At 38.1% G+C, this 27,533-nt stretch overlaps 1 protein-coding gene across 1 annotated transcript in view; it reads left to right on the top strand.

Moving 5' to 3' along the window:
• Nucleotides 1-27,533, top strand: part of gabbr1b (gamma-aminobutyric acid (GABA) B receptor, 1b) — a 299,674-nt gene that overhangs the window by 95,833 nt on the left and 176,308 nt on the right. The window contains exons 4-6 of the mRNA XM_086062376.1: nucleotides 6,197-6,335; nucleotides 6,421-6,606; nucleotides 6,993-7,010. Coding sequence (XP_085918502.1) covers nucleotides 6,197-6,335; nucleotides 6,421-6,606; nucleotides 6,993-7,010 — 343 coding nt within the window. The remainder of the gene's footprint in view (nucleotides 1-6,196; nucleotides 6,336-6,420; nucleotides 6,607-6,992; nucleotides 7,011-27,533) is intronic.

The raw sequence follows: 27,533 nt of genomic DNA, 5'->3' as shown, positions 1-27,533 counted from the left end.
CATAATCCTGAACAATCAAATTAAATGATCAAAAACAAGAATTAAATACAAAATGCATTTAAAAAAAAATTATTATTATAATAATAAATTAAATAAAATTCCATAATTATATTCCAACCACAACTAGACACAATATTACATAATCCTTATTTTTAATAAAGAATACTTACATTTAATTAAAAATACATAAAATAAATAAAATAAAATAAAATAATACTAAATAATTTAAATGATAAATTAAATGATTAAATTCCATAATTATACTCCAACCAGACACAATATTACAGTGGTGTCCAAACTTTTCCCCCCGAGGGCTGCATACAGAAAAATTTAAGGATGCAAGGGCCACTTTGAAATTAGTTTCCTTTAATTTCTAAAACACACCGAAAATCAGTCAATCAAGCAATTGCATACTGTTTACATATTAGTGTTTTTTGAAAAACTGCTACCTGAAGCTTCCTGTAGGGCAAATTGTGTAGGATTTTACAAAATTACGAGGGGGTCTAAATCCTGTAAGCCTCCAGAAAATATCAGCCCCTGCACTGAACAGCAGCTGAATATGTTCACAATTTGGAGCTTCACACAGAAAATAAACTGAAGTAAACCATTTTTGCCTCTAAAAATCAATTCTCTTTCATCACCACAATGTCATGAAGAGAAATGTTGTTACTTCTTTATTTGTAAATAGGTGACATATTTGCATATTTTGAAAGGCTCTACAGTAAATAAAACAAATTCAGTAGTAGCAGATGTAATATTTACGAGATGCTGCAGGCCGCTTAAAAATGGACGGCGGGCGCCCAGGCTATAGTTTGCACGCCAATGCAATATTATATAATCCTTAACAATCATGTTAAATAGTTATACTCTTCTGCTTTATTTAGTTTTTCTTGTAGTTGAATAGCACTACATTGTATCACTAATATAACTATATACACTATTAACCAGAAGAAAAAGGAAGTTTTAGTCACCTATGGTCCAAACTTTTAAGTTTCTCCCTCACGTGTTCGTAATTCACTTAAAAGTTTTAAGTAAATTACAAACACAATCCTTAAATTCCTCATCACAAGTGAAAAACCAAGGCGTTATTTTAGACCCTGAGCGCTCACTTTTATTCCACACATTAAAAATGTAACAAAGATAGATTGTCACATGTAGAACATGGCCAGAGTCTGCACCAATCTCTCTCAGGCCAACACGGAGACACTAATGCCTGCTTTTATAATTAGTTGAATTGATTAGCATAATGGCCTGCTTTCAGAATATTTTAGGTTGACAATTACCACAGAATTCAGCAGTGTGTGTCCTGGAGGTGGGAACATGTTACACTGATTTTAAACTCACTGCATTGGCTCCCCACGTGTACTTTAAATCATTTTAGTCAACAGTGATTTTATTATTATTATTTTTTTTTATCAGTATGTATCAGTTTACTATATTGAGTGTTTCTGCTGATGGAGCCCTCTGCACTGGGAGCTGTGATGGGCTCTGTCCTTGGTGATCTGTGGCCTCGGCCTGCGATCTGGGGCCTCATTTATAAAGCTTGCGTACGATCAAAATGAGGCCAAAACTCTACGTACGAACATTTCTGCGCCAAAGCTGGTATTTATTAGTGGTGCAATGGATCACAAAAGTCACGGTTCAGACGGATCATGGATTTGAGCCACAGATCGCATCGTTTTTCAGCACAGCAAAAAAAGAAAGAAGATAAATAGTACTTTGTCTTCATTTATTATACACAAAAATTCAATGTACGGCATAGTGAAGTTTTCTTGCATTTCCCTGATCATTGTTTTGATTTGCTGTTCGTCGACAAGTGCTGCTTATGAATACGTAAATCCATTAATGACTAGATTTGCATTGCCTAATATGGGGGGAAATGGGCAGATTTAGGGCGGGGAACGGCGTGGAATCAGCTGCGCACACTGGTTGAGATCGTGTGGCATTGCGTGTAGATGTACGTATGTGTGTCTACGCATGGTTTTATAAATCTAAAACATTTTTCTGCGTACGTGAGTTTTGGGTTTCGTTCATACGTACTTTTCTGTGCAGGTTTTCACGTACAGTTTTATAAATGAGGCCCCTGGTCTTGGTGGTATCTAGCCTCAGGTCTTTAGGCAAGGCAAGGCAGTTTTATTTATAAAGTCTTTAGATTTTTAAACACTGCCATTAACAGCAATTCTATTTTCTTTATTGCCAAAAAGAATGACCTCTGTTGTTTTAGCATTTGGAGACAATTTTGGTTCATCCAGTTATTAATTTGTTTTAGACAGAGCGCCTTAATTGAACTGCTGTCACTTGGAGACATTGAAATTTCGGCGAGATGAAAGGCTGAAGAAAAGGGGTCCAAGGACTGACCCTTGAGGGACCCCACTTGTCATGACCATTCGATCATATTTAAAACTTGCAATGGTCACACAATGACTCCATTCCTCCAAGTAGGACCTGAACCATGTTAGGACTGTTCCATTTAGTCCTAGCCAAGTTATTGTGATAAGATCTGAAACCTGATTGATATTTATCGAAAAAATAATTAGAGTTAAAAATTATTGTCATTTTACAATACATATCTTGCACTGACAGTGGCCTTGTTTTTTCCAATTCACACACGTCCTCACCACGCACGTACGCACGTACGCACGCACGCACGCACGCACGCACGCACGAACGCACGCACGCACGCACGCACGCACACACACACACACACACGCACAGACACACACGCAGAGCTACTGGTGGCTAACTGTAGGTAACTGCAGCTCCGAAGCAAGCGCACCGTACCATACTTGGCGCATGCATGCTAAAAACAAATGGTAGCATGTATGCTAAAATACGGTAACAAGCATTCTACCATGTGTCTGCAACTGGAGTAAAATAGTGAGTTCAGTTGTACTTTATAATTCAACTATTTAACTCACGGTACTCACGTTATTTGTTGCCGTGCACTTTAATAGGCGTTCACAATCCTTTCACACAATGGTGCGGCCTCTGCAGTGGATCATTCCAATGCTTCTCCAGTAGTGTTGTGTCGTTCACGTACGTTTCGTTCAAAAAGAACAAATCTTTTCAGTGAACGTGAGTGAACGGATCACTTCCTGAAGTGATTTGTTCTTTTCTCAGTTGATTTGAGCTCAGTCACACTAATGTCGTCAATCTTCGCGAACGACCAATCAGCCGCCAGCGTCAGACAGGGGCGAACGTACTCCCATGCTATTGGCGTTAGCCAACACGGATCAGTGAGTGAACGAGTCAGTGAGTTGAACGTGTTGCCAATTCCGGTTCAGGAATGATTCAGTGAGTGAACGTACTTTTGTTTTTGATAGAAACCCACTCAAATATACAAACACACAACAAATAACGTCTCAGGAACTCGGTGCACACATAAGACAAATTTAAGTGCGCCTTATGGTTTTAAAATATGTAAAATTTTCTTGAAAACTTCTTGGGCGGCAGCCAGTTTACGTATTAACATGGTGTGGGAATGGCTGAGGGTGGGGGCAATATTCCAATAAATTTTTTTTTGCAAATTTGCCACTTTATAAAGTGGCAAATTTGAGAGGGAAAAAAAACTCGTAATAAAGATATCTTGAAATAAATCATATACAGTGCTGCTCAAAGGTTTGTGAACCTCTTGAGCATTTTAGACTTTCCAATTGTTTCAACCTGATTTTGTTGTCCAATCTGAACCTTTTAATTTTATATGAAATAAAAGGTGTAGGTTTATCAATTCAATGCATTGCTATTTTATTTTTTTTATCAATTGTGTAGTCAAAACTTAATTAAAAGAGTTGTTGGTAAATTCATGTAGGTGCAAAAGTAAGTGAACCCTTAGCTGCATTGCTTAAAACAAGCAGTCAAGTAAGATCAGGTAGGACAAATTGGTAGCTAACCAAACTAACTACTGAAATGGAGCAATGAAATGAGAGGTTTAGCAAAAAAAAAAAGAGTGCATCACTGACTGAAACAGAGACAAAACCACGTCACTTTAGTCTTACCCAGGTGAACCCATACAGGTCAGTCATGCTGAGAGGAAGATAAATATCAGGGGACCTCAGGGAGTGGGTAGTGACAGCACATCTGTCTGGGGAAAGCTATAAAGTCATCTAAAAAAAGTTGAGCTTCATCATTCCACTGTGAAGCAGATCATCTGCAACTGGAGAATACTGAAAAATACTACAATCTATCCTAAAAGTGGATGACCTTCTAAAATATCAGCAAGACCCACAAGACAAATGATAATTCAGGTGAAAGACAACCCATGCATCGCATCGAGGGATTTGCTGCATCTGGGACACATGTGCATGCTTCAACAATCAGAAGAAAAGTCAATCGACAAGGCTTTCATGGAAGGCTTGCTAGGTAGAAGCCTCTGCTCACAAAAAAAGATCAAAGCTGCCCATCTCAACTTTGCCAGAGAGTACCTGGACAAACATGAAGCTTTTTGGAAGTCCCTTCTGTGGACAGATGAGTCTAAAATTGAACTGTTTGGTCACAACTAAAACGGTCATGTTTGGTGAAAAGTCAACACTGCATACCAGCAAAAGAACCTTCACCCTATAGTGAAGCATGGGGGTGGGAATATTAAATTCTGGGGTGGCTTTTCATCCTCAGGACCTGGACAACTCCACAAAATGCAGGGAATCATGAATTCAGAGGAATATTGTGAAATCCTGGAACATAACCTGAAGCCGTCCTTTGTGAAGTTACAGCCAGGTAGAAAATGGATCATGCAACATGACAATAATCAAAAGCTTTCCAGCAATACAACCAAAGAATGGCTGAAGAACAACAAGATTCAAGGTCCTTTGGCGCTGCCGCGGCCTGGGGGGCCCTGAGGTGTTGCGCTTGCTCTGTTCCGGTGGGGGTCGACGGCTCCCCTCTTTGGTGGAGATTTTCATGCATGCCAGATCCACCACACCAGCATCTACCGAAACTCAGACACAATCTGTTTCCTCCTCAGGTTATTGAATCGGTGGAGGCTGGTGTCTGCGGATCTCACGCGGCTTCGTCTGTCCTTCCTTCCTTTTCTCGGTCTCTCCTTTGGTCTCTTGAGGCCTCCCTGATTTTATGTTTTTTGGATTTGTTGGGGTCTGGATGTTTCTTGGGCTGGGGAGGAGTTCTGGTGGGGGGTGTCTGGTCGGTGCTGGATTTCACCTTCCTTGGTTTTCTTTGGTCCCCTCGGGTCTCCTGGTGTTCGGTTTAGGTGAACGGTATGAGATTTTTTCTAATAGGTTTTCTGGTGAGCTAACAAATACACGCACGCACGCACGCACATACACATACTCACCCACACACACACACACAAAAAAATAATAATAATAATATATATATATATATAAAAAAAAAAAAAAAAGAGCAATGATGATGACATTTCCGAATGAACAATACTGAGCTCTAGAAGGAAAAAAAAGAAAAGAAGAAGAAAAAAAAAAAAAAGCTTTCCAGCAATACAACCAAGGAATGTCTGAAGAACAACAAGTATCATGTTCTGGATGTGCCCAGTCAAAATCCTGACTTAAATTCTTTCAAAATACTGTGGCGGGACATGAAGCGGGCAGTTCATGCTAGACGCCCATCCAACCTCTCTCAATTGGCTGCATTTTGCAAGGAAGAGTGGCAAAAATTCCCCCAAAGTAGATGTAAAAGACTGATAAGTCACGAAAGAAAGTGTTTGGATGAAGTTCTCATTGCAAAAGGAGGTGCAATGTCTGATTAAGTGAGAGGTTCACATACTTTTGCACCCATGAAATCTGAGTTTTTCTTAAATCAACAACTTTTGTTCAAGAATGAATGACAATATTATCATTCTTTTTGTTCAAGTCCATTGTTTTCAATGTCAGCATTGTAGATTTGGGTATGACAAAACATTTAATAAGGTTATTTTAATATTTTATACAAAAAGTCTGACCATGCCTGCAGGGTTCACAAACTTTTGAGCAGCACTGTATCTTGAACTTGAATTATGACTAGTCAGAGCCACATTGTAGATATTACAAAGCGGAGCTAGAGATCTCGACAATTCCGTTGCAGGAAAAGTTAAAAGAGTGTGGCATATGTTTGGGGGTAAGGGCTACTTTAATGGACAACGACCTAGAGAATTATTTTTATTTAACGCGAAGGCCACTAGTCGAGGATGTCACATGATTATTTCAGTGTCGTTTTTCTGCCACATTTAATTGTGTGTTTGTATGTCTAGATTCGAAGTGTGCAGGTTCTCCCTGTTGACTATGAGATTGAGTACATATGCAGGGGAAACCGTGTGATTGTGGGACCCAAGGTCAGGAAATGTTTGCCCAGTGGCAGCTGGACCGACCTCAACCAACAAAGTAGATGCTGTGAGTGTAACGCTCCTCAACATAAAATATTAGTGAATGTCCCAAAAAAATGTGATTCAGACTTAGATGTGTTTTTCACTTTCAGTATTATTATGTCCTCGAGTTTGGACATCTTTGGAAAATGGTCGAGTGTCTTCTTGGCCACCGGGGCTCCCAGTGGAGGGAACTGTGCTGCACTACAGCTGTCTCCCTGGCTTCATCTTGATGGGCCAAAACTCAACGGAGTGCAATAAGTTGGGCAAGTGGGACACGCCCAAACCCATGTGTCACTGTAAGCACAACAAAATAAAGTTTTATTTTTAGCCATTTACACACAGGGTAAATTTTGAGCACATGTAAAATATACAATACAATTTTCAGAGGTGGCAAATCCAGGTCCAGAAAGTAACAACCATGCCACAGTTTGCTTTTAGCCCTTTGTGCTAGCTAGCTCCCTAGCAGGTAACCGATCACCTGGGGAGTTAGCTAGGAATCTCGCTAGCTAGCACCTGGAGCTAAAGCCAAACTGTGGCAGGGTTTTTACTTTTTGGATCTGGATTTGCCACCTCTGATGGTGGACTTATCATAAGATTTGATTGTGTTGTCTTTCATTTTTAACTTTAATAATTTAAATGATTAAAAATCTAACTAATATTTTCTTGTTGTTTTTCTCTGAAGACGATAAACATTTCAAAGGTAGGACCTTTTTATTCCTGTTGTATTATTGCATGCTTCCTTCTAGCTAAAACACAACTCTGTGTTGAAAACCTTGCCTCTGCTGACTTCACCTAATATTGTCTTCTGGGAGTTTTAGTACTTGCTCTGTCAGGGTGTTAAGCCCCTCTCACTCTTCACTGTACAATGTTGGAATATGAACAGTTGGCATACATTCTGCTTTGAATTTCTTGGTACCGGTCACAGTTTGTAGATGCTGACACCTAGTGGTGTTTATTGCGGGAGATAATAATTTGTATTTTGCCTGTTGAAGGGCAGCAGAGGAACATATCTTGAGCTTTTGAACGTAGCCTACTGTTTGATTCTGCACTAAAATGTTTGATGAATCAATAAACAATGTGGTTTGTCCAAATTTTCTTTCCAAGGCACAGTAAAAATTGCAAATTGCTATAAAAATCAGTGATGGCTTGTATTCAAGATTTTCCATTTTTAACATCAGGACTGCAGTGATAAAAAAGACACTGCAGAGGGTTTTAAAACAAATCAGAGTCAGATATAGGCTCTCGCAATCAAATAACATTGACATCAACCACCAGTGGAGGAACACAACCAACAATACTACTTTAAACCTCATAGGGGCAATGTTGCACTCTTTAAAAAACATGAAATCCTGGTCAACTCATGTTTCCATCTTTCATGACTGGTTGGCAGAGCCACAACACCTCAAATGTCATTACTCAGAAGATAGGTCATGAAACTGGCGGCTCGGCTGCTTTTCATTATATCCTGCAAATAACTGAGCGGAAATTATGTGCATAGTATATTTGTTTGCAGGTATATGCTCAAATTACAAATGTATCTCACTTTAGGGCAAAACTGACCTGAAGTAAACTGTGATAAATACAGCATTGAACTATTTACATTTTATCTTTTTTCTATTGTGTGATTTAAATTTTAGATTATACACAGGGTAGACACATGATTATTCCTAGCATCTTAACTGATGTTTTTGTTGATTTTTTTGCATATTAACCTGAGAGGCCTATACATAATTAAATAAATAAATAAAAATCACCATGTGAGGTGTAATGCTCTGAAAATTAGTGTCTCAAAATGACCCAACAGTCCACACCATACACTAAACTAATGGTTCTCAAAGTTTTTACACAAAGTACCACCTCAAAAAGTACTATATTGACCAAGAAAAATACAGTAACATAGTAGGTCCAAGTATTCAAAAATAATAAAATGCATATACATGAAAAGAAAATAATGTACTGTCCTGGAGTATGTTTTAAACAGACTCTGTGCATAGCTACAAGATTCATTCTAATATGGGTGATTATATTTCATATTTTAAATGTTAATCATATTTTCATTTAAGCCAGTGATTCTTTCATGTACCACGAGAGGTTTCAGATGCACCATTGATCTAGAAACGAAGTCCTCCAAGGTAGAAATCTCGGTGTGATCACATGTGATCTCTCAACGATGAAGAACAAACATTCTTGGATGTGCACGGGTGTCACAGTGTTTCTGAAGAGGACTGAAGGCAGGAGTGAAATAATTTATTCATGAGTACCTGTCAGAGGTGGCAAATCCAGGTCCAGAAAATAAAAACCCTGCCACAGTGTGGCTTTAGCCCCGAATGCTAGCTCCCTAGCAGGTAAACGAGCACCATGGGAGCTAGCTAGGGAGCCACCTGTACCTGTAGTCTTCTTTCCCACATGAAGAATTTTGGTCGTAAATTTTTAGCGTGTTTATAGTTAAATTGTCAGCTCGACCCATTTCTAACTAACCGTAATATTGGGACAAATTTACTATTGCACCTCAGACTGAAGGTTATTGTTATACAATTTCACAAGAAGACATAGACATAGTTTGACTACCTTGGTCAAGAAGGGGCATCAAAAATAGCCCGATTGTCTTGTCTTTAAGATAAGGTAACCAGATTTTCAAAATAAAAAATGGGACGCTAAAAAAAATTTCACCATATTTAATCGTGAGTCAATCTTCATCAACAGGGGTTGGGAGTAACTAACTAACTAATTCTTGGTTGACAATTCAACAGCGCTAAAAAAGTCAATGCACTCACCATTATCCAAGCTTTTTTGCTTGGCCCCCACAGCTATTGGAAGCTGGCTGTGCTGTTTACCTCGTGCCTGTAACATTAGCAGAGGTGGCAAATCCAGGTCCAAAAAGTAAAAACCCTGCCACCGTTTGCCTTTAGCCCCTTCCCCTTGTGCTAGCTAGCTAGATCCCTAACAGGTAAACGATCACCATGCGAGCTAGCTAGGGAGCTAGCTCGGGAGCACCAGAGGCTAAAGTACTTTTTGGACCTGGATTTGCTACCTCTGAACATTAGAAATATACCACTAGAAAGCTCAGCTAGCATTGTCTGATCAGCGAGTGGCGACAGCAGTGTATAGTAGAACTACATTTCCCAGATTCTTAGATGCAAAAGCAGGAAGCAGTTCTAGTTCTGGTCAACATAGCTATAAACACTAGATATCTTATCATGTCACAATTGGTCGGCCATTTTAGGACAGGGGACTGCTCTGGTTCGCTGTGCTGTAGTCAGTGGTAAGTTGGATGATTTACTTACTTACTCTTCATAAATTCTTGACAGATTTAAAAACGGATTGGTTTATTAATGTGGCTATATTCAGGCTATTACTGTTACTACAGTTATTTTAACGTCTGTGCTCCATTGATTGTAATGTTATGAGTGATCGAGCCGCCTTCTTCCCAAGATAGCTGTCCTATGCGCACGTTTCTTCCCATATGCTCAGGACGTGCGGACGAGACAATTGCCTGCTACCAATTAGATTGTGAATGACAATGCAAACGTGAATTTGGAAGTTAATATGAAGGACATTAACAGTTAAGTTCCCTATTAATGACACAAAGTAACTTTAAACATAAAATTAAATATTTTAGCTAGCGTAAGTTTGTTTTCTGTTGTGTTTGAAAAGCTTATTGGTCGTTTGACCCACCTTCTAGCTGTTTCAGCCAATAAGATCACAGCTGTTGCTGGTGTTCCACACCTGCGTCTCATCCATGTTGATTAGGCTGTCAGCTTAGATGACGTCATTCCATTGTCCTTGTTTGTCTTTGTTCTGTTCTTCTCGTTCATCCCACTGTCTCATTGCTTTCTTACATTTCCTGTTTATTTTCTCCTGACAAATGGAAATAATTACTACCGGTAGTCTTTCTTGCATTGAACCTTATTGTATTTGTTTCACCCTGCTACATCCACACAATAACACAATGTGTGTAAAGGAAGTAGGCCTACAGTTTTTTATTGATTAGATTTTTCGTTGTCATGTCAAGTAGGTTAAGCCCACATCGATGGCATTTACATACTGATTATGATAATATATACTATTGTGACACTCCATACTGTTTGGTATAAATATTGCACTTTTGAGCCTTTTCTGTCACTGCTCAGTTGTGTATTGTATATGTCATACAACAATATACACCTGAGTGAGTGGTTTTATTGACATTATCAGTGTGTTATTAACAGAGGTGGCAAATCCAGGTCCAGAAAGTAAAAACCCTGCCACAGTTTGGCTTTAGCCCCTAGTTCTAGCTAGCTAGCTAGCTAGCTCCCTAGCAGGTAAACGAGCACCATGGGAGCTAGCTAACTAGCACCTGAGGCTAAAGCCAAACTGTGGCAGGATTTTAACTTTCTGGATCTGGATTTGGCACCTGTGGAACATAGTTGTGATTTTGGTTGCAGTTTACATACGTATTCAGAGTGTTGTATAAAATGTAAGATGATATATTGGCCTGACATACAAGACCAACTTAAACCAAAATATAATTTGAATATCAGCATGATAACACACTCAGATATTTAAAAAGATGACGCTGGTTTAGAAAACCAACATGCTAAGGTATGATTTACTCGTGATACATGCGTACAGTCATGCTTGTCGTCATGCCAGAGCACTGCTGTCAATGTCTCCGGATATGAATGTCTCTTTGAGGGGTTAGCCCACAGTGTTGAGCCCAGTGATTAATGACCATGTCAGTTGCCCAATCTGTCAAACACTTGCAGACATTCAGCAAGATAGCACTGAAGGGAGGCTCATTCACAAGGGGGAGGGGGGGGGGGGGTATTATTGATAGTCCAAGGTGAATAAAGGAAGGAGGCTGGAGGAACAGGTAAGAGCAGGAGATTTATGTTCCAAATCTTCCAGTAAATATTTTTTTGTGGATCTTCCAGAATGAGAGTGGAATAAAGCTCTCTGCACATATATTAAAATTCTACTGACTCCAACTGTGTCTGCTCTGCTCCATGACTTCAGGGACACTCTGTCCTCAAATCTTGTGCTAATAAACAGCATGCAGCTCCTCTTATGCTCAAGCAGTGGTCAGAGGAGCGACTGAAGCGCAATCTCATTATGAAACCAAAAGTGCACTTTTATTATTTTACGCAGTACGTGCTTATGATGATAATTCTCTTTATGTTGCTATAAAACACCTTTAGATAGAAATTATAGTGGCAAGCACAGTTATAACAATTTCTCATGTTGGTGGGATCATAAAAAATGCTAAATCACTAAAGCCTCAGTGGTCACCAAAAGCCAATTTTATTTTATGAATATTTTCTCCATCATTACTGCTCCTTTGTGCTCATTTTTCAATGAGACATATCTGATGTTGAGGGCACAAATGATGTAATCACAATCATTGTGCACCAATTGATTAGCTCATTAATCTTTTATCATCAATTCATAGTTACTAAATTTATCACACTAATATCAAAATTATATTACAGTACATTCATAAAAAATATAATTTAGTTAAATCCGGCCAGAAAGGTCATTTGGTAATTTTTAACTTAGATCAACCATACCATAAATCGTTCCAAAGTTGCACCAGTCAGAAAATGCATTATGAAGAAAAAAAAAGATATAAAAGTTGTACTGACTGTAAGTCACATTTTATTTTGAAAATGTATACAGTATCTTACTAAATCCATTAACAGTAGTGCTCCGACTAGCACCCAAAATCTTGGTTCCCTAGTTGTGTTGACAGCAGCGAACGAGTTCCGGTTGGATTTGAAACTATTCAAACTAATTACAGAAATGTTTTTGTTTTTATTTAAAATGGCGCTTTTTTTCAACTAATTTGGTCCCCAAAACATATAAATAAGTTCGATTTGAAATATTACTAGTGTCCCCAAAACATAATTATGATTTTTTTATGCTAGTGCATACAGATGGCTTTGATGCAGCCTCTGAACTGAAGAGCATGGTGAAAGCAATAGCAGTTGTTTACAAAACTGCCAACAGGTGGCAGCAGAGTATAGGAGATCAGCCAGGTCCATGTTGCAAAAAGCTCTTTCCCCACTGTTTAAAACAGATTTGTGAATAATGATTAAACTTAGCTATATTCTAATGCTAATGCCAATTGCTGCAAAACGGAAACAGATAGAACTATACATTTTTTTCCTGATGAAAGAAGAGACTCTAATCTTTCTTTTGGTAGGTTACATGTTTTTATAGCAATGGAACACAATATTCTGTGGGCCTTGCAAAATCTGTCAACCGCCGGTAGTGAAGGGGGCTGCTTCAGTGAAAATGTCTGGGAGTGAATGAGTTAACTAGAACTCTGTGTTGCATTGTGGCCAAAGATGGAATACTGGTCCGTTCATAGCCGTTTTTTGCTTTAGGCCAAGTAGGCGGCTGCCTAGGGCCCCCAAGCCACCAGAGGGCCCCCAAGCTCTATGTGTAGTATTACCTGAGGACGATAAAAATGTCCTGGCGTTATCTGTCTCTAATATTTGTTTATTACATGCCTTTTATGCTTAAATTAATAAACATAGGATATAATAGGGGTGTTAGAAAAAATCGATTCGGCAATATATCGCGATATTACAGCGCACAATTCTCGAATCAATTCGATATGCGGCCGAATCGATTTTTATGGGAATATTCAACAAAACGTCTTACTTAGGGTTAGGATTCACACATTAAGCATGGAAGAATGTTATATTAATGGAACATTAAGACTTAGTATTTTATTTCAGTGCTGTTCAAACATGAAACAGACTGCAGTGGCTCAGTTATAATCCTGACTTTTCAGATGAATAAATACATTTTCATACAAATCTGTGTACATGTAGAAGTTTACTGATTAGTATTTTCAAAATTTGAGTAAAAGAAAATCGCAATAATCAATGTATAGATTTGTATCGGGATTAATCGGTATCGAATCAAATCGTGACCTATGAATCGTGATACGAATCGAATCGCCAGGTACTAGGCAATTCACACCCCTAGATAGAAATAAAATAAACTGTGATAATAAGCTTAAAATAATTTTTTGGGGAATTAATTAAAGAAGTGAATATTAATGCTATTTTAGATGGAAAACAGCAAAGAAATGTTACGGTTTATCAAGAATTACAAAAGCAAACTTCTTCTTCTTTTAAATTACTGGTGGATCACATCTCTATGGTGTATACCGCCACCTACAGCGGCGGAGTCCCCTCTAATTATTCGCAAAAGAAGAACAAATGGAAACGAGCATAAGTCGTATGTCCGTTTTGTGCATTTGCAGTAAAACCGCCGTTAATTTTAAAAAAACTGGCGTAGTTAGAAGCGGATGTTTCTGGTTGCTGACCTAGGACCTGTTTGCCCTGGGGGACTTTGTCAGTGGCATTAAGCTCCAGAACACTTGGCTCCTAGAATCACTGAGATACACAAACCCCTCCACCACGATACAGCTCAGGCTCACGGAGGCATTCAGGGACACCTGTGGCAAATGCCTCTAATATGTGAATTGTCCCGCTGGACCTAACTGCGCCGTTTGACACTTTGGACCACGATATTTGTTATTGGCTCAGTTACAATGTTGTGGTCGTGCTTTGGATTTGTTTTGATCTGGCAGACAGAACTATATATGTGTGTTGGTGTTCCAAGTCCTACTTTGCACCTCTGTCTTATTGGGATTCCACAAGGTTCAATTTTAGGGCTACAGCTTTTCTGTTTCTATTTGCGTATTAGTGGCCCTTCTTTTTCATTTGGAGATAGCATTTCTTTCCATTGCTATGCTGTTGTCAGTCAGATTTATGTGCCACTTAAGAAGAAAGGCGCCTTCTCCTTATACCTGCTTTGTAGGGGTGTGAATTGCCTAGCACCTGGCGATTCAATTTGTATCACGATTCATAGGTCACGATTCGATTCGATACCAATTAATCCCGATACAAATCTATAATTAATTATTGCAATTGGTTTTTTTTTACACAAATTTAGAAAATACTAATCAGTAAACTAGTACATGTACACTGTAAGATTTGTATGAAAATGTATTTATCTGAAAATTCAGGATTATAACTGAGCCACTGAATTTAACAAACAGGTTGTAGTCTGTTTCATGTTTGAACAGCATTGAAATAAAATATTAAGGCTCATATTCCATTAATATAACATTCTTCCAATGCTTAAGGTGTGAATCCTAACCCTAAGTAAGATGTTTTCTTAAATATTCCCATAAAAAAATGTATGTTTAAAAATCGATTCGGCCGCATATTGAATCGATTCGAGAATTGCGTGCTGTAATATCGCGATATATTGGCGAATCGATTTTTTCCTAACACCCCTACTGCTTTGTATTATGAATTGTAGACATTAAAAGCTTGGATGGCCTTGAATTGCTGAAACTGTAATGAGCAGAAAACCGAAGTGATTGTGTTGGTTCTTAGTGGCCTCCCTGTTGACTTGGGGCCCCTTGGCACACTTTGTGAAGCAAACTGTCTCGAACTTGGGTTTTAAATTGGACAGTAATTTTAGATTGGATTGGCTTCTTCTTTTTTTTCAATTTACGGCAACTGGCAAAGGTGAAGCAGCAGCAGCAGCCCAAAACAGTAATCCATGCCTTCATCACATCTCGGCAGGATTACTGTAATACACTTTACTCTGGAATCACCCAGTCCTTCCCTCAGACATCTTCTCATGGTTCAAAATCCTGATGCTCAGATCTTGGCTAATAGAGCACATATAATTCCTTTCCTGGTTTCCCTACATTGGCTGCTTGTGCACTTAAGTAATCATTTTAAGATTGTTCTTTAATTCATTCAAACCCCAAAACAATTTATTTATACTTTGTCCTTTACTCCCCAAAACTTTTTTATGCTAGAGCATTCAAAAGGCTTTGATACAGATTCTGACATGAAGAGGTTGCTTAAAGCAATGGTAGTTATTACAAGAAATAGCCAGCAGGTGACAGCCGAGTATAAGAGATCAGCCAGGGCCATGTTGCAACAAGCTCTTTTTGCCAGTGTTTTCAACAGGTTTGTGAATAATGATGAAACTTAGTTATATTCTAATGCTAATTGCTGCAAAATGGCGACAGATACAAATCTATATTTTTTCCTGAGGAAAGAAGAGACTCTAATCTTTCTTTTGGTAGGTTCCATGTTTTTAAAGAAATAGAACAGAATATTTTGTGGACCTTGCAAAATCAGTCAAAATCCAGTAAACAACCGGGAGCGAAGGGGGTTGCTTCAGTGAAAATGGCTTCGAGTGAATGAGTGAAATATCTAAATGGTCTCACAACGCCCTACCTCATTGAGCTGCTACATCCCTATGCCCCTCTGGTCAGCTGACCCCCTGGAGGTACCAAAGTCAAAGAGAAAGCTTAGAGGAAGCCTTTTTCATTACTTGTCCTAAACTGTGTAATGACCTCCCAGAGGACATCAGACAAGCACCTTCAGTATTTGTTTTTAAAACCCACCGCTAAACTTATTACTGTTCTTTGGCGTTTAACACAAGTTGAGACTGCCCTTGTTTTTGTGTCTTTTAATTTTGTATTGTTTTAATTGTTTTTGTTTTGGGTGGATACTTAAGATGGATGGATATATATGTAAATATATCTGCACACAGCACTCTTCCTCATATATATTTTATTTGTTAACGTCAGTTCCACAGCCAGAACAGACTAGTATCTCATTTAATATATATATATATATATATATTCAAATAATGAAGAAACACCTCAGTGAGCATGTTCAGTTTGCTTTCCATTAGGGCAACAAAGGTCAATGCATCCATCAGCTGACAGCTCCTCCATAAACAACAATTACAATTTAGTATTAACATGGCCACCAACTTTTTTTACCGTTAGTATTAGCTGTATCTTCTTATCTTATATTTGTCATCAATTTCTCTCGGGGCCACTTGCAGAGAGGTTGGCTACAGTCCCGTGAATGTTGAATAATAGTGCAACTATGGTCTTATAGCCTTGACCTTTAACATGATTTCCTTTCCAATCTCCTGACACAAGTCTCTCCTTTGCTTTATCTTGTCCATATTAAGGGTTCAACATGTCCCTATGGTAATAGTATCTATTCTTGGGGTACCCTCATTTATGGGCCTGTTTCATGAGCTTTTTATTTGTATTTTTTTACATTTTATTTTATACAGTAATTAAGTTTAAATTTAAAAGCAGTGTCTACCTTGAAAACAAGCACTGTGCCATCCACCCTTAAAATTGCTCTCATTAAACCCCTCATTAAAGTCCTACCTTGGACCCTGGACTCCTGTCGAATTACAGACCAATTTCAAATCTTCCGTTCATCTACAAACTCTTAGAATTTTTTCTTCCACCAAGCTAAACAACCACTTCAAATGCAATACTCTGTATTCCAATCTGGTTTTCGCCCCTCCCACAGCACAGAAACAGCTCTTATCAGAGTCACCAGCGACCTACTGATGACTTCTGACTCCGGTTCAAATTCCCTCCTCATTCTTCTCGAGCTCTGTGCTGCATTTGACACTGTAGACCACCACATCCTCCTCCACCGCCTCCAGCAAAATCATTGGTCTGGTTTCACTCTAAATTCTGGAGAGTAAATTTGACTCGATTTAGAGTGGGACCAAATAGACTCAGTTTTAGAGTAATATTTACACTTGGATGAGAGTAAAATAAATACTGTAATTGAAAAAATATATATACAGTGCTGCTCAAAAGTTTGTGAACCTCTTGAGCAATTTGGACTTTCTAATTGTTTCAACCTGATTTTGTTGTTCAATCTGAACCATTACATTTTATATGAAATAACAGGTGTAGATTTAGCATTTCAATGCATTGTTCTTTTTTTTTTTTTTATCAATTGTGTAGTCAAAACCACTGAAATGGAGCAATGAAATGAGAGGTTTAGCAAACAAAAAAAAAGAAAGTGCATCACTGAGTGAAACAGAGACAAAACCACGTCACTTAAGTCTCACCCAGGTGAACCCATACAGGTCAGTCATGCTGAGAGGAAGAGAAATCTTAGGGGACCTCAGGAAGTGGGTAGTGACAGCACATCTGCCGGGGAAAGCTAGAGAGTCATCTAAAAAAAGTTGAGCTTCATCATTCCACTGTGAAGCAGATCATCTGCAACTGGAGAACACTGAAAAATACTACAATCTATCCTAAAAGTGGATGACCTTCTAAAATATCAGCAAGACCCACAAGACAAATGATAATTCAGGTGAAAGACAACCCGTGAATCACATCAAGGGATTTGCTGCATCTGGGACACATGTGCATGCTTCAACAATCTGAATAAAAGTCAATCAACAAGGGTTTCATGGAAGGCTTGCTAGGTAGAAGCCTCTGCTCACAAAAAAAGATTAAAGCTGCCCTCTCAACTTTGCCAGCAAGTACCTGGACAACACTGAAGCTTTTTGGAAGTCCCTTCTGTGGACAGATGAGTCCAAAATTTAACTGTTTGGTCACAACTAAAACAGTCATGTTTGGTGAAAAATCAACACTGTTCCAGCAAAATAACCTTCATCCGAGAGTGAAGCATGGGGTTGAGAAATTCTGGGCTGGCATTTCATCCTCAGGACCTAGACAACTCCACATAATCCAGGGAATCATCAATTTAGAGGAATATTGTGAAATCCTGGAACATAACCTGAAGCCGTCCTTTGTGAAGTTACAGCCTGGTAGACGATGGATCATGCAACATGACAATAATCCAAAGCATTCCAGCAATACAACCAAAGAATGGCTGAAGAACAACAAGATTCATGTTGCAGATGTGCTCAGTCAAAATCCTGATTTAAATTCTTTCAAAATACAGGTGCAGGACCTGAAGCAGGCGGTTTATGCTAGACGCCCATCCAATCTCTCAACTGGCTGCATCTTGCAAGGAAATATATATTGATTCGTAGTGTGTTCAGCTGTGCATGAGTGTAAGTGCATTTACCAGCTAAATAAAAACGAACTTGGCAGCCAGTGTGAGAGACTGACGCAACACAACCCAAGCTCTGCCTTGTCAAGAGCGCTGCGGTTGCACAGCGTTCCAAAACAAGTTTCCCGTGTAACTTTTGACAAACATACAAAACTAAATACATATACGCTGTAGAAAATTAAGGACCAATTAAGAGATAATTAATTACTGTCCGCGTGCCAGAAGGCGACACCGCGCGGACAGATCCGCTCTCTCACTCTCTCTTTCTGCATGTGTGCCGCGAGAGGCCGGCTTTCTTTCAGCACAGATATTAAGGAAGTCTATCCGTGGTATATTTGTATCCGGGAAAAATCAACCGGATATTCGAACAACACGAGTATCCGGTACGGATAATTGATTTTTCCTCGTAATTATGATAATGACATAATTATGTTATACTTAAATATGTTGGGTAGAGTTTACCTAACATTTCTGTTTACATCCTACAACCAATTACTAATCATAATTGGGTAAAATAGACTCACAATTTCTTAGTATACTACAACTCAAAATTAAGTACTATGTTGGATGTAACGTGTTATAAACAACAAAAAATTATCACAATAAATTAGAATGAAATTATTTCATCATAAACAAATTAGTTCAAACAGTCTTCATGAGTGAGAAACCATACCACTTACATACGTGAAGATTTTTAGTACACAAGTACTTACCAATATGCTTATGTATGAAAGTATTTCACGTAGGTATGTAAACATACATTACGTAACGCGGTCACTCTTCTGACGTTATAGCGTTATGTTATAGGAAGAATCTCTCTTCCTATCACTACTACGCGTCGTATATGGTTGAGAAGTCATTTATTGTTTGTATTACTGTCACAATTTCATAAAATAAAATACCAAACATATTAAAAATACAAGATAAGTAAAAAGTGTTTCTAATTGCGAATAAGTAAGAGTCATTGTACTTTTTAGACATTTGTGCCATCGTTTGCAGTGTGCAAATTGGAGATCACTCTGATTGGCTGTTTAGCTAGAAAATTCAAATAATTCCTCCTCTGGGCGAAAGACTTCCACGGGCCGATGACGTCACACTACGGCAACTCCAATCAGACAAATTGCATTACACCTGATCCATTATGTGCTCGTTAAAACTCGTAGAGTGATGACGCAAACGCATATTGCGGTGCATACCGGTTGGATATATTTTACTAAATTTTTCTCTTTTATAAGTCGTTTTTCCATCTACCCATTTTAATTTGAATTTTCAAGAAATGCGAAAATAAAACTGAATGGAAACGGCACAAATTTTTAAAAAGGGCCCAAAATTCACAAAAAAAAATTTACGCTTAGAGGTGGATTTTAAAGCGTATCAAAAAAAGGAAATTGCGAATTTTGGCTATGGAAACGGGTTTTGCGACTAAACGCTGACAAGACACGTCGCCCATTTTGACCGGATATTACATCATACGTACATTTATAGTCCCAAAGCAATGTCGGATGATAAAGTAAGGCATGTTTGTGGGGACGACGAAACATAAATCTTTTTGGAAATAATTAAAGAAGCGAATATTAATGCAATTTTAGATGGAAAACAGCAAAGAAAAGGTACACTTCACCAAGAATTACAAAAGCAAACTCATACGACGTCATCGCACGGCGCAGTCACTTCCTGTTCTTCTTCTTCTTTTATATTACTGGTGGATCACATCTCTATGGTGTATACCGCCACCTACAGCGGTGGAGTCCCCTCTCAATATTCGCAAAAGAAGAACGAAGAGAAGAACAAAAGAACGAAAGAACAAAAGAAGAAGGAAATGGGCATAAATCGCATTTCCGTTTTGCGCATTTTCAGTAAATTTGCTTAAAATGCGAAACAAATGGATGGAGACCTGACTAATGTTTTATTCCGTTTTTGTCGGTACCACTTTTTACTTATAATAGTGTAAGTTAAATTTACCCTGTTTGATCATTTCTTAGCTTTCTAATGTAATCAGGTAATTTTTAGATAATTTTTGTGGATTATATTTACCTCTCTCCAAAATCGTTTTTTTACTGTGTACATGATAGAAAATCAATTCTATTACCATAGGGGGTGGTGGGCTTAGAAATGACGCCCTATGAGGCCACACAAAGACACACCACAAAAATAAGAAAAACAATCACAATATGTTCATTCATTCAATGTGAGGTCCATGTCTCGGCTCCACACAAAGTGAAAGGCAGCAAAATGCGTTTGGGCAGTGACTGCGTCCTGAGGGTATTTGGTTGTTGCAATACTGTATTGTGTTCAGGTTGTTAAACAGCAGACAGCATTAATCCACGGCTTTAACAATTATTTAACATAGGGGATCTGGAACTGTGTTTGTGCAGACAGCAGGCAGCAGCCTGCATTAGCATCATTTAATTAAGACTGCACTTCCACTATAAATCCCAGTATACCGCCACCTCTGCTCTGTCACCCAGTAGGCTAAAGGTAAACTGTATGTTCATTAATGTGTGTTTGACGTGTTCATCTCATGTTTATTTTTCTAACCTGATACTTTTCTTTTTTTCTTCTTTTTTTTTACATACATTTCCATTAGAAGATCAAATTATTGTTTTAAAATCCCAAGCTCAATGTACTTCCATTAGCAGTTTACAACAGTCTTATGGTTTATGAAAACAAGTTTAGTGTCCCTAATTACAATCTTTTTTTAAAAATCCATTAACATTTTGTTTATTTTAAATGCACTGCAGTAGGTGAGTTAAGGAGTCTGAGGGAAAATAATGTCGTCTAATAGTTACCTAATATCAATGCCAAGTTCACCGAACAAATGAGTATCTTGCGGTTATTAGACGCTAACACTGATAAGGCTATAACAGAAGTTTACGCTAATCCGTGCTTACAACAAAACGCAGCTTTGCTTTGAGCAAAGTAAAATTTTCCCAAGAAAAATATGCAAGTTCAGGTCTACTCAAATGTGAACACTAATCATGCATAAATCATACTCATTTTAATGAATCATTTTAAGTTGTTCTTTTCTGGGGTGGAATAAATTATTATTATTATTATTATTGTTGTTGTTGTTGTTGTTGTTGTTGTTGTTTTATTAGTATTGTTGTTGTTGTTGTTATTATTATTATTATCATCAATATTATCATCATTATTATTATTATAATTACAATTATACAACTTTTTTTAAATAATTAAATATTTTTTAAAGACTTTGACCTTTTAAAAAGCTCAATTTTAAATGCAATTCAGTTTGCATCAAACTCAGTTTTTAAATGCTATGGACATTGGTACATGCACATTCAGTTTTAGCAAGTTTTTTTTTTTTTTTGCAAGAATTCCCTATTCTCCTCGGGTCCATTTCACAAAGCATGTTCAACAAACACCGAGATTAACCCTGAACAGCGAGTTGACATGCCCTGAGAAACTCTGCGTTTTCGGTTCCAGGACAGCTGATTTGAGGTAGTTAAATCAACGCAGAGTTACACTAAAAAGTCCACATCAATGGAGCCCCGATTCCCAGAGTTACCATGGCAACGGGGAAGTGCAGTGTGCAGCGCCGCCTTTTGCTTCCGCGTTTTATTTTTATTTTTATCCCTCTCAGCTGAAAGTCTTAATGCGATTATATTTAGAAAAAAAGTGAACCCCTGCAGCGGCTCCCCATAGAGGTAGGTGGCGTGGGAGTCGGGTCAATGCGTAAATTTCAATGTAGTTCTTTGCAATCCCAATAATATTACAGGGGAAACCTGTTGAATGGTAACTCAATAATTAATTTCATTTAGGTGCAATCCTGTGGGGAAGAAGCACACTTGACTTAAGATGAAATATAAAAACATTATTTAAACGGTTATAAGAAAAAACGGAGCGCAACACACAATATATGCTGTGATGTGAGCGAAAGGACTACGGCTGGTTGTGTATATATGATGGACTGTGATGTGAAACGGTACTGTCCGGAAATGCCAGCATATCTATGCTATCTATCTACATATCTATGTCTGATAACAATCTTACCACAAATATTTAATTCCCTGCGCAATAATGCCATGTTCGTGACAAAAGAGGACTTTACGCTATAGACTATAGGCGGATTTACGCAAAAACTAGCAGCAGCAGACTTTATGAATGAGGAAATGTGGCTGAAAGGAGGCGGGAACAGAGAAAACCTCGAAGTTCATTGTGGAAAACCTGCAACCGACCAGGTTTGGTTCATGGAACATGTTAATACGGTAACTGACCTAGAGCTTAAATGACCTCTTTATATGAAACAGGTTAGAGTTACCTCTTTTTCTCTGGTTTCATTTACCCCCCTTTCTGAAACAGAAAACGAGTTTCCCACATTTCAGGGTTTCAGGGTTTGACCCAGAGTTCTCCCTAAACCTGCTTTTTGAAATAGACCCTTGATGTATAACTAAACCATTTTCTTTTAACTCTTTCACTCCCAGTCATTTTCACAGAAGCAACACCCTTCGCTCCCGGCTGTTTTACTGGATTTTGACTGATTTTGCAAGGCCCGCAGAATATTATGTTCTATTACTATAAAAACATGGAACCTACCAAAAGAAAGACCAAAGTCACTTCTTTCATCAGAAAAAAGTATTTTTCTTTTTTTTCCTGAGAGCTTGGTATTGTTCATTCGGTAATCTTACTGATTCGACATGTCATCGTCATTGCTCTCTCCCTTTTTTCTCTCTTTTTTTGTATGTGCGTGAGTTTGTGCGGGTGTGTGTGCATATGTGCGTGCGTGTGAGTGTGTGCTCCTTAATTCACCTAAAACCTATTAAAAATCCCATACCGTTCACCTAAACCGAATACTTTAGAATCCCGCTAGAGTCGTGAAGTTGTCAGGAGACCCGAGGATGGATCAAAGAAAAGAAAGAAAAGTGAAATCCAGCACCGACCAGACATCACCTACTACCCACCGGGTTACCAACCAGAATCTTTCACCAACCCCAGAAACATCTAAATTCCAACAAATTAGGGAGACCATAGGAAAGACTGAGGAAAGGAAGAAAGGATAGATGAAGCAGAGTGAGATCCACAGACATCAGCCTCCACCGAAAGGAAGCTGAAAAAGGAAGAGTGTTGTATGACTTTCAGGAAGGATTTTAGACAGGCTCTGGATGGTCAGGAGGTGCTTCCAGATGACTGGACAACTACAGCAAACGTGATCAGGGAGACAGGTAGGACAGTCCTTTGTGTGTCATCTGGAAGGAAAGGGGATAAGGAGACTTGGTGGTGGAATGAGGAGGTGTAGAAGTAGATCCAGAGAAAGAGGTTAGTTAAGAAGAATTGGGACACTGAGAGGACTGAAGAAAGTAGACAGGAGCACAGGGAAATGCAGCGTAAGGTGAAAGTAGAAGTAGCAAAGGCCAAACAAGGGGTTTACCATGACTTGTATGCTAGGTTGGATAGTAAGGAGGGAGAGACTGATGTATACAGGTTGGCAAGGCAAAGAGACAGAGATGGGAAGGATGTGCAACAGGTTAGGGTAATAAAGGATAGGGATGGAAGCGTGTTGACAGATGCCAGTAGTGTGATGGGAAGATGGAAAGAGTACTTTGAAGAGTTGATGAATGAGGAAAATGAGAGAGAACAAAGAGTAGAAGAGGTGACCAGGAAGTAGCAAAGATTAGTAAGGATGAAGAGAAGGGCATTGAAGAGGATGAAATGTGGAAAGGCACTTGGTCCTGATGATATACCTGTGGAGGTATGGAAGTGTCTAGGAGAGGTAGCAGTAGAATTTCTGACTGGAAGTCTGGAGTAGCAGAGAAGTATGTTCAAGTGGTGCAGGACATGTATGAGGACTGTAAGACAGTTGTGAAGTGTGCTGTAGGTGTGACGGAGGAGTTCAAAGCGGAGGTGGGACTACATCAAGGATCAGCTCTAAGGCCCTTCTTGTTTGCTATGGCAATGGACAGGATGACAGATGAAGTTAGACAGGAATCTCCATGGACTATGATGTTTGCAGATGACATTGTGATCTGTAGTGAGAGCATTGAACAGGTGGAGGCATGGAGGTTTGATCTGGAAAGGAGGGGAATGAAGGTTAGCCGTAGCAAGATGGAGTATCTGTGTGTGAATGCGAGCGACCCAAGTGGAAGAGTGAGGTTACAGGGAGAAGAGACCAAGAAGGTGGAGGAGTTTAAGTATTTAGGGTCAACAGTCCAAAACAATGGAGAGTGTGGAAAATAAGTGAAGAAGCGTGTGCAGGCAGGTTGAAATAGGGTGGAGAAAAGTGGTGTGATGTGCGATAGAAGAGTTTCAGCTAAAATGAAAGGAAAGGTTTATAAAACTGTGGGGAGGCTAGCGATGTTGTTTTGTCTGGAGACAGTGCCACTGAGGAAAAGACAGGAGGCAGAGCTTGATGTGGCAGAAGATGCTGAGGTTCTCTTTGGGAGTCACCAGGATGGATAGAATCAGGAATGAGTACATCAGAGAGACAGCACATGTTAGAGGCTTTGGCGATGAAGTAAAAAAGGCCAGACTGAGATGGTTTAGACATGTCCAGAGGAGAGATAGTGAGTATATTGGTAGAAGGATACTGAGTTTCTAAATGCCAGGCCTAGAGGAAGACCAAAGAGGAGATTTATGGATGTAGTCAAAGAGGACATGAAGGTAGTGAGAGCAGAGGATGCAGAGGACAGGGTTAGATGGAGGCAATTGATTCGCTCTGGCGACCCCTGAAGGGAAAAGCCGAAAGGAGAAGAGGACTAAGCCATTTCCAACAATCGTTGCAAAATGTTGCAAGTGCTGCTTGTCATGACCTGAGCAGATGCTTGTGCTGTAAAGCCTACAGTAGATGAAGTCAGCACATCCCCAGCCAAAGAATCGCAATATGCCGTTTCATGGCATCGTCTGTACCAGAACCTCAGATCTACCCTCTACTATCTACGGCGAGTGTGTGTACATGATGGTCTTATTATATGGACTATATAGAATATATCTTGCTTTACCGTAGAGCAGGGGTCTGCAACCTGCAGCCCTGGAGCCACATATGGCTCCGGCTCTTTAGTCCCTCTCCTGTGGCTCCCCGTGGCTCTCTAAAAAAAATATTATTATTTTTAATTGATATATATATTTTTTTACATATATGTATTTTTAATTACATTTGTTTTTTTTTGTTTTTATAAATATTTGGCTAGTTTGGTATATTACATTATATATATATATATATATATATATATATATATATATATATATATATATATATATATATATATATATATATATATATATATATATATATTGTATTATATCCATTATTATATTATGTTATTTTATTATTTATTTTATTTAAAAATAATTTTTTTTACTAAATATAGATGTCAGAGTCCAAATTTGTAAATTGTCAGAAAAAGAGAAGAAAGGTAGAAACGTTTGTAAAAATACCTAAAAATGTCCAAAAAGTGACTATGAAATGTCCAGAAATATCCCCAAAAACCAAAAAACTACCATGTGATGTACACAAATTTAACCAAAAATTCAGATTTTTTTTTTTTAAATGGCAGAAAATAAAACATTCAAAAAGTTACCATAAAATATCATTGGAATTGCCCCCCCCCCAAAAAAGTCAGAAAATTCATTAAAAAAAAAAAAAAAAGCAGAAAGAAAAATATTTTAAAAAGTAACTATAAAATGTCCAAAAACAACAGAAGAAATCCTAAAAATGATCATAGAAAGTACACAAAATTGTCAAAAGAAGTCAGAATTTTAATTTTTTTTAAATGTCAGAAAAGAAAAGGCTTAAAAAGTAACTATAACACCCAAAACTAAAACCAAAAAAATCCCAAAACTTAGCATAAAATGTCCATAAAATTGACAGAAATTTTATATAAAAAAACATGAAGAGAAACAAACAGTTTTCATTATATGTCCATACTGTTCTGCGGCTCTAGACAGATTTTTTTGTTATTTATTTGGCCTACTTTGACAGTTAAGGTTGCTGCAATGTGCACACATTTATCAAATGAAACATTAACGAATATCAAAATACCTCATTGACATAATCAATTCCCAAAAATGTCTAAACATACAGTATATCAAATCTTTTACACAAATTAGCATTTAACGGCAAAGCCAAAATTAGTCTTTCTTTTGCAGGAAATCCCACAGATAACACACTACACACAATTAATGTATGACACTTTTTTCTCCCTGAAAATACAATCATGGTATGTGTGTGCAATTTTCAGACCTGTTCTTGTAGGGAGACTTCACTCCCAATAATTGAGAATGTGAAGAAGCCTTTCAAATTATACGTGAATTATCTTCAAGAAACAAGAACCAGTCCAGTGTCGATGATGTAAGAGAAGAATAAAATACACGTTTGTTACTCTTATGCAAGTGTAACGCACTTAAAAAAAATATATATATATACTGCAGCTGAACAAATTCCCGCCCCTGAACCTTCCGCCACAGGGAATATCTGCTTGTAATAAGCAAGAAACAGAATATTGTCGTTGGTTAATTAGTAGAGCTGCATATTGACGTGATTATATTATGTATTACTTATTATCCTATATACTGTAAATAACGTGTCATCTTAGCTTGTTAAGGACTTGCAATAGTCCCGCTCAGAAAATTATACTCATTGAGGGAGGATGTATCTCACGGCTGTCGTATTAGCTTTATCTTTTAATGCAATTAGCTTAAATTAGCGTTAAATTGGTATTAGATCAAATTAGATGCAATGCACAGTGAATTCAAAGTCAGATTAACCAAGTCTGGCTTTAAAGAGAACAGAAAAAAAATGGAGATCTTAATGTGTTGTTTTCAATCAGCGCTTTCTGTCATTTGTTAATTGCATTTCATATCTATGTATAAATAATGTATGTGTTTAAATGATTTAGATGCCTGCATTGCTTAAAGCAAATAACAAAGTGAGAGTTGTCATAGTTGTGGCTGTACATACACGTAAGTGGTTGTGTAAGACCTGTAGCAGCTGATTTGACACATCTCCCATGGAAAGCCGCATGAGCATATCAAGCCTTTTAAGATGACAGAACAAAGTATGTTATAGCTAATGTAGTTATGACAGTCATTTGAGTTCACTGTAACATTGGTGCATACCTCAGATACAAGATATTTTAATTATCAATGTCTCCAAGGTATTGCCTTGAGATGTCAAAAGGCAGAGCAGGACTCGACATCATGCTGGAACCAGGGTTAATATAGTTTTGGAATTTTCATTTTAGTTAGTTTTTATTTTTGTTTTTACATTTTTTTTAGTTTTTACTAGTTTTAGTTATTTAAAAAATGCTTAATTTTAGTTTAGTTGTAGTTTCAGTATTAGTTTTTTTATGTGTATTACTTGTGCACAATATTTAATAAACACCATGGTAAAA

Source organism: Leptonotus elevatus, chromosome 19, assembly GCF_054856555.1.
Source record: "Leptonotus elevatus isolate MCC_2025b chromosome 19, RoL_Lele_1.0, whole genome shotgun sequence".
NCBI lineage: Eukaryota > Metazoa > Chordata > Actinopteri > Syngnathiformes > Syngnathidae > Leptonotus > Leptonotus elevatus.
This window is presented reverse-complemented; position numbering and strand designations above follow the sequence as displayed.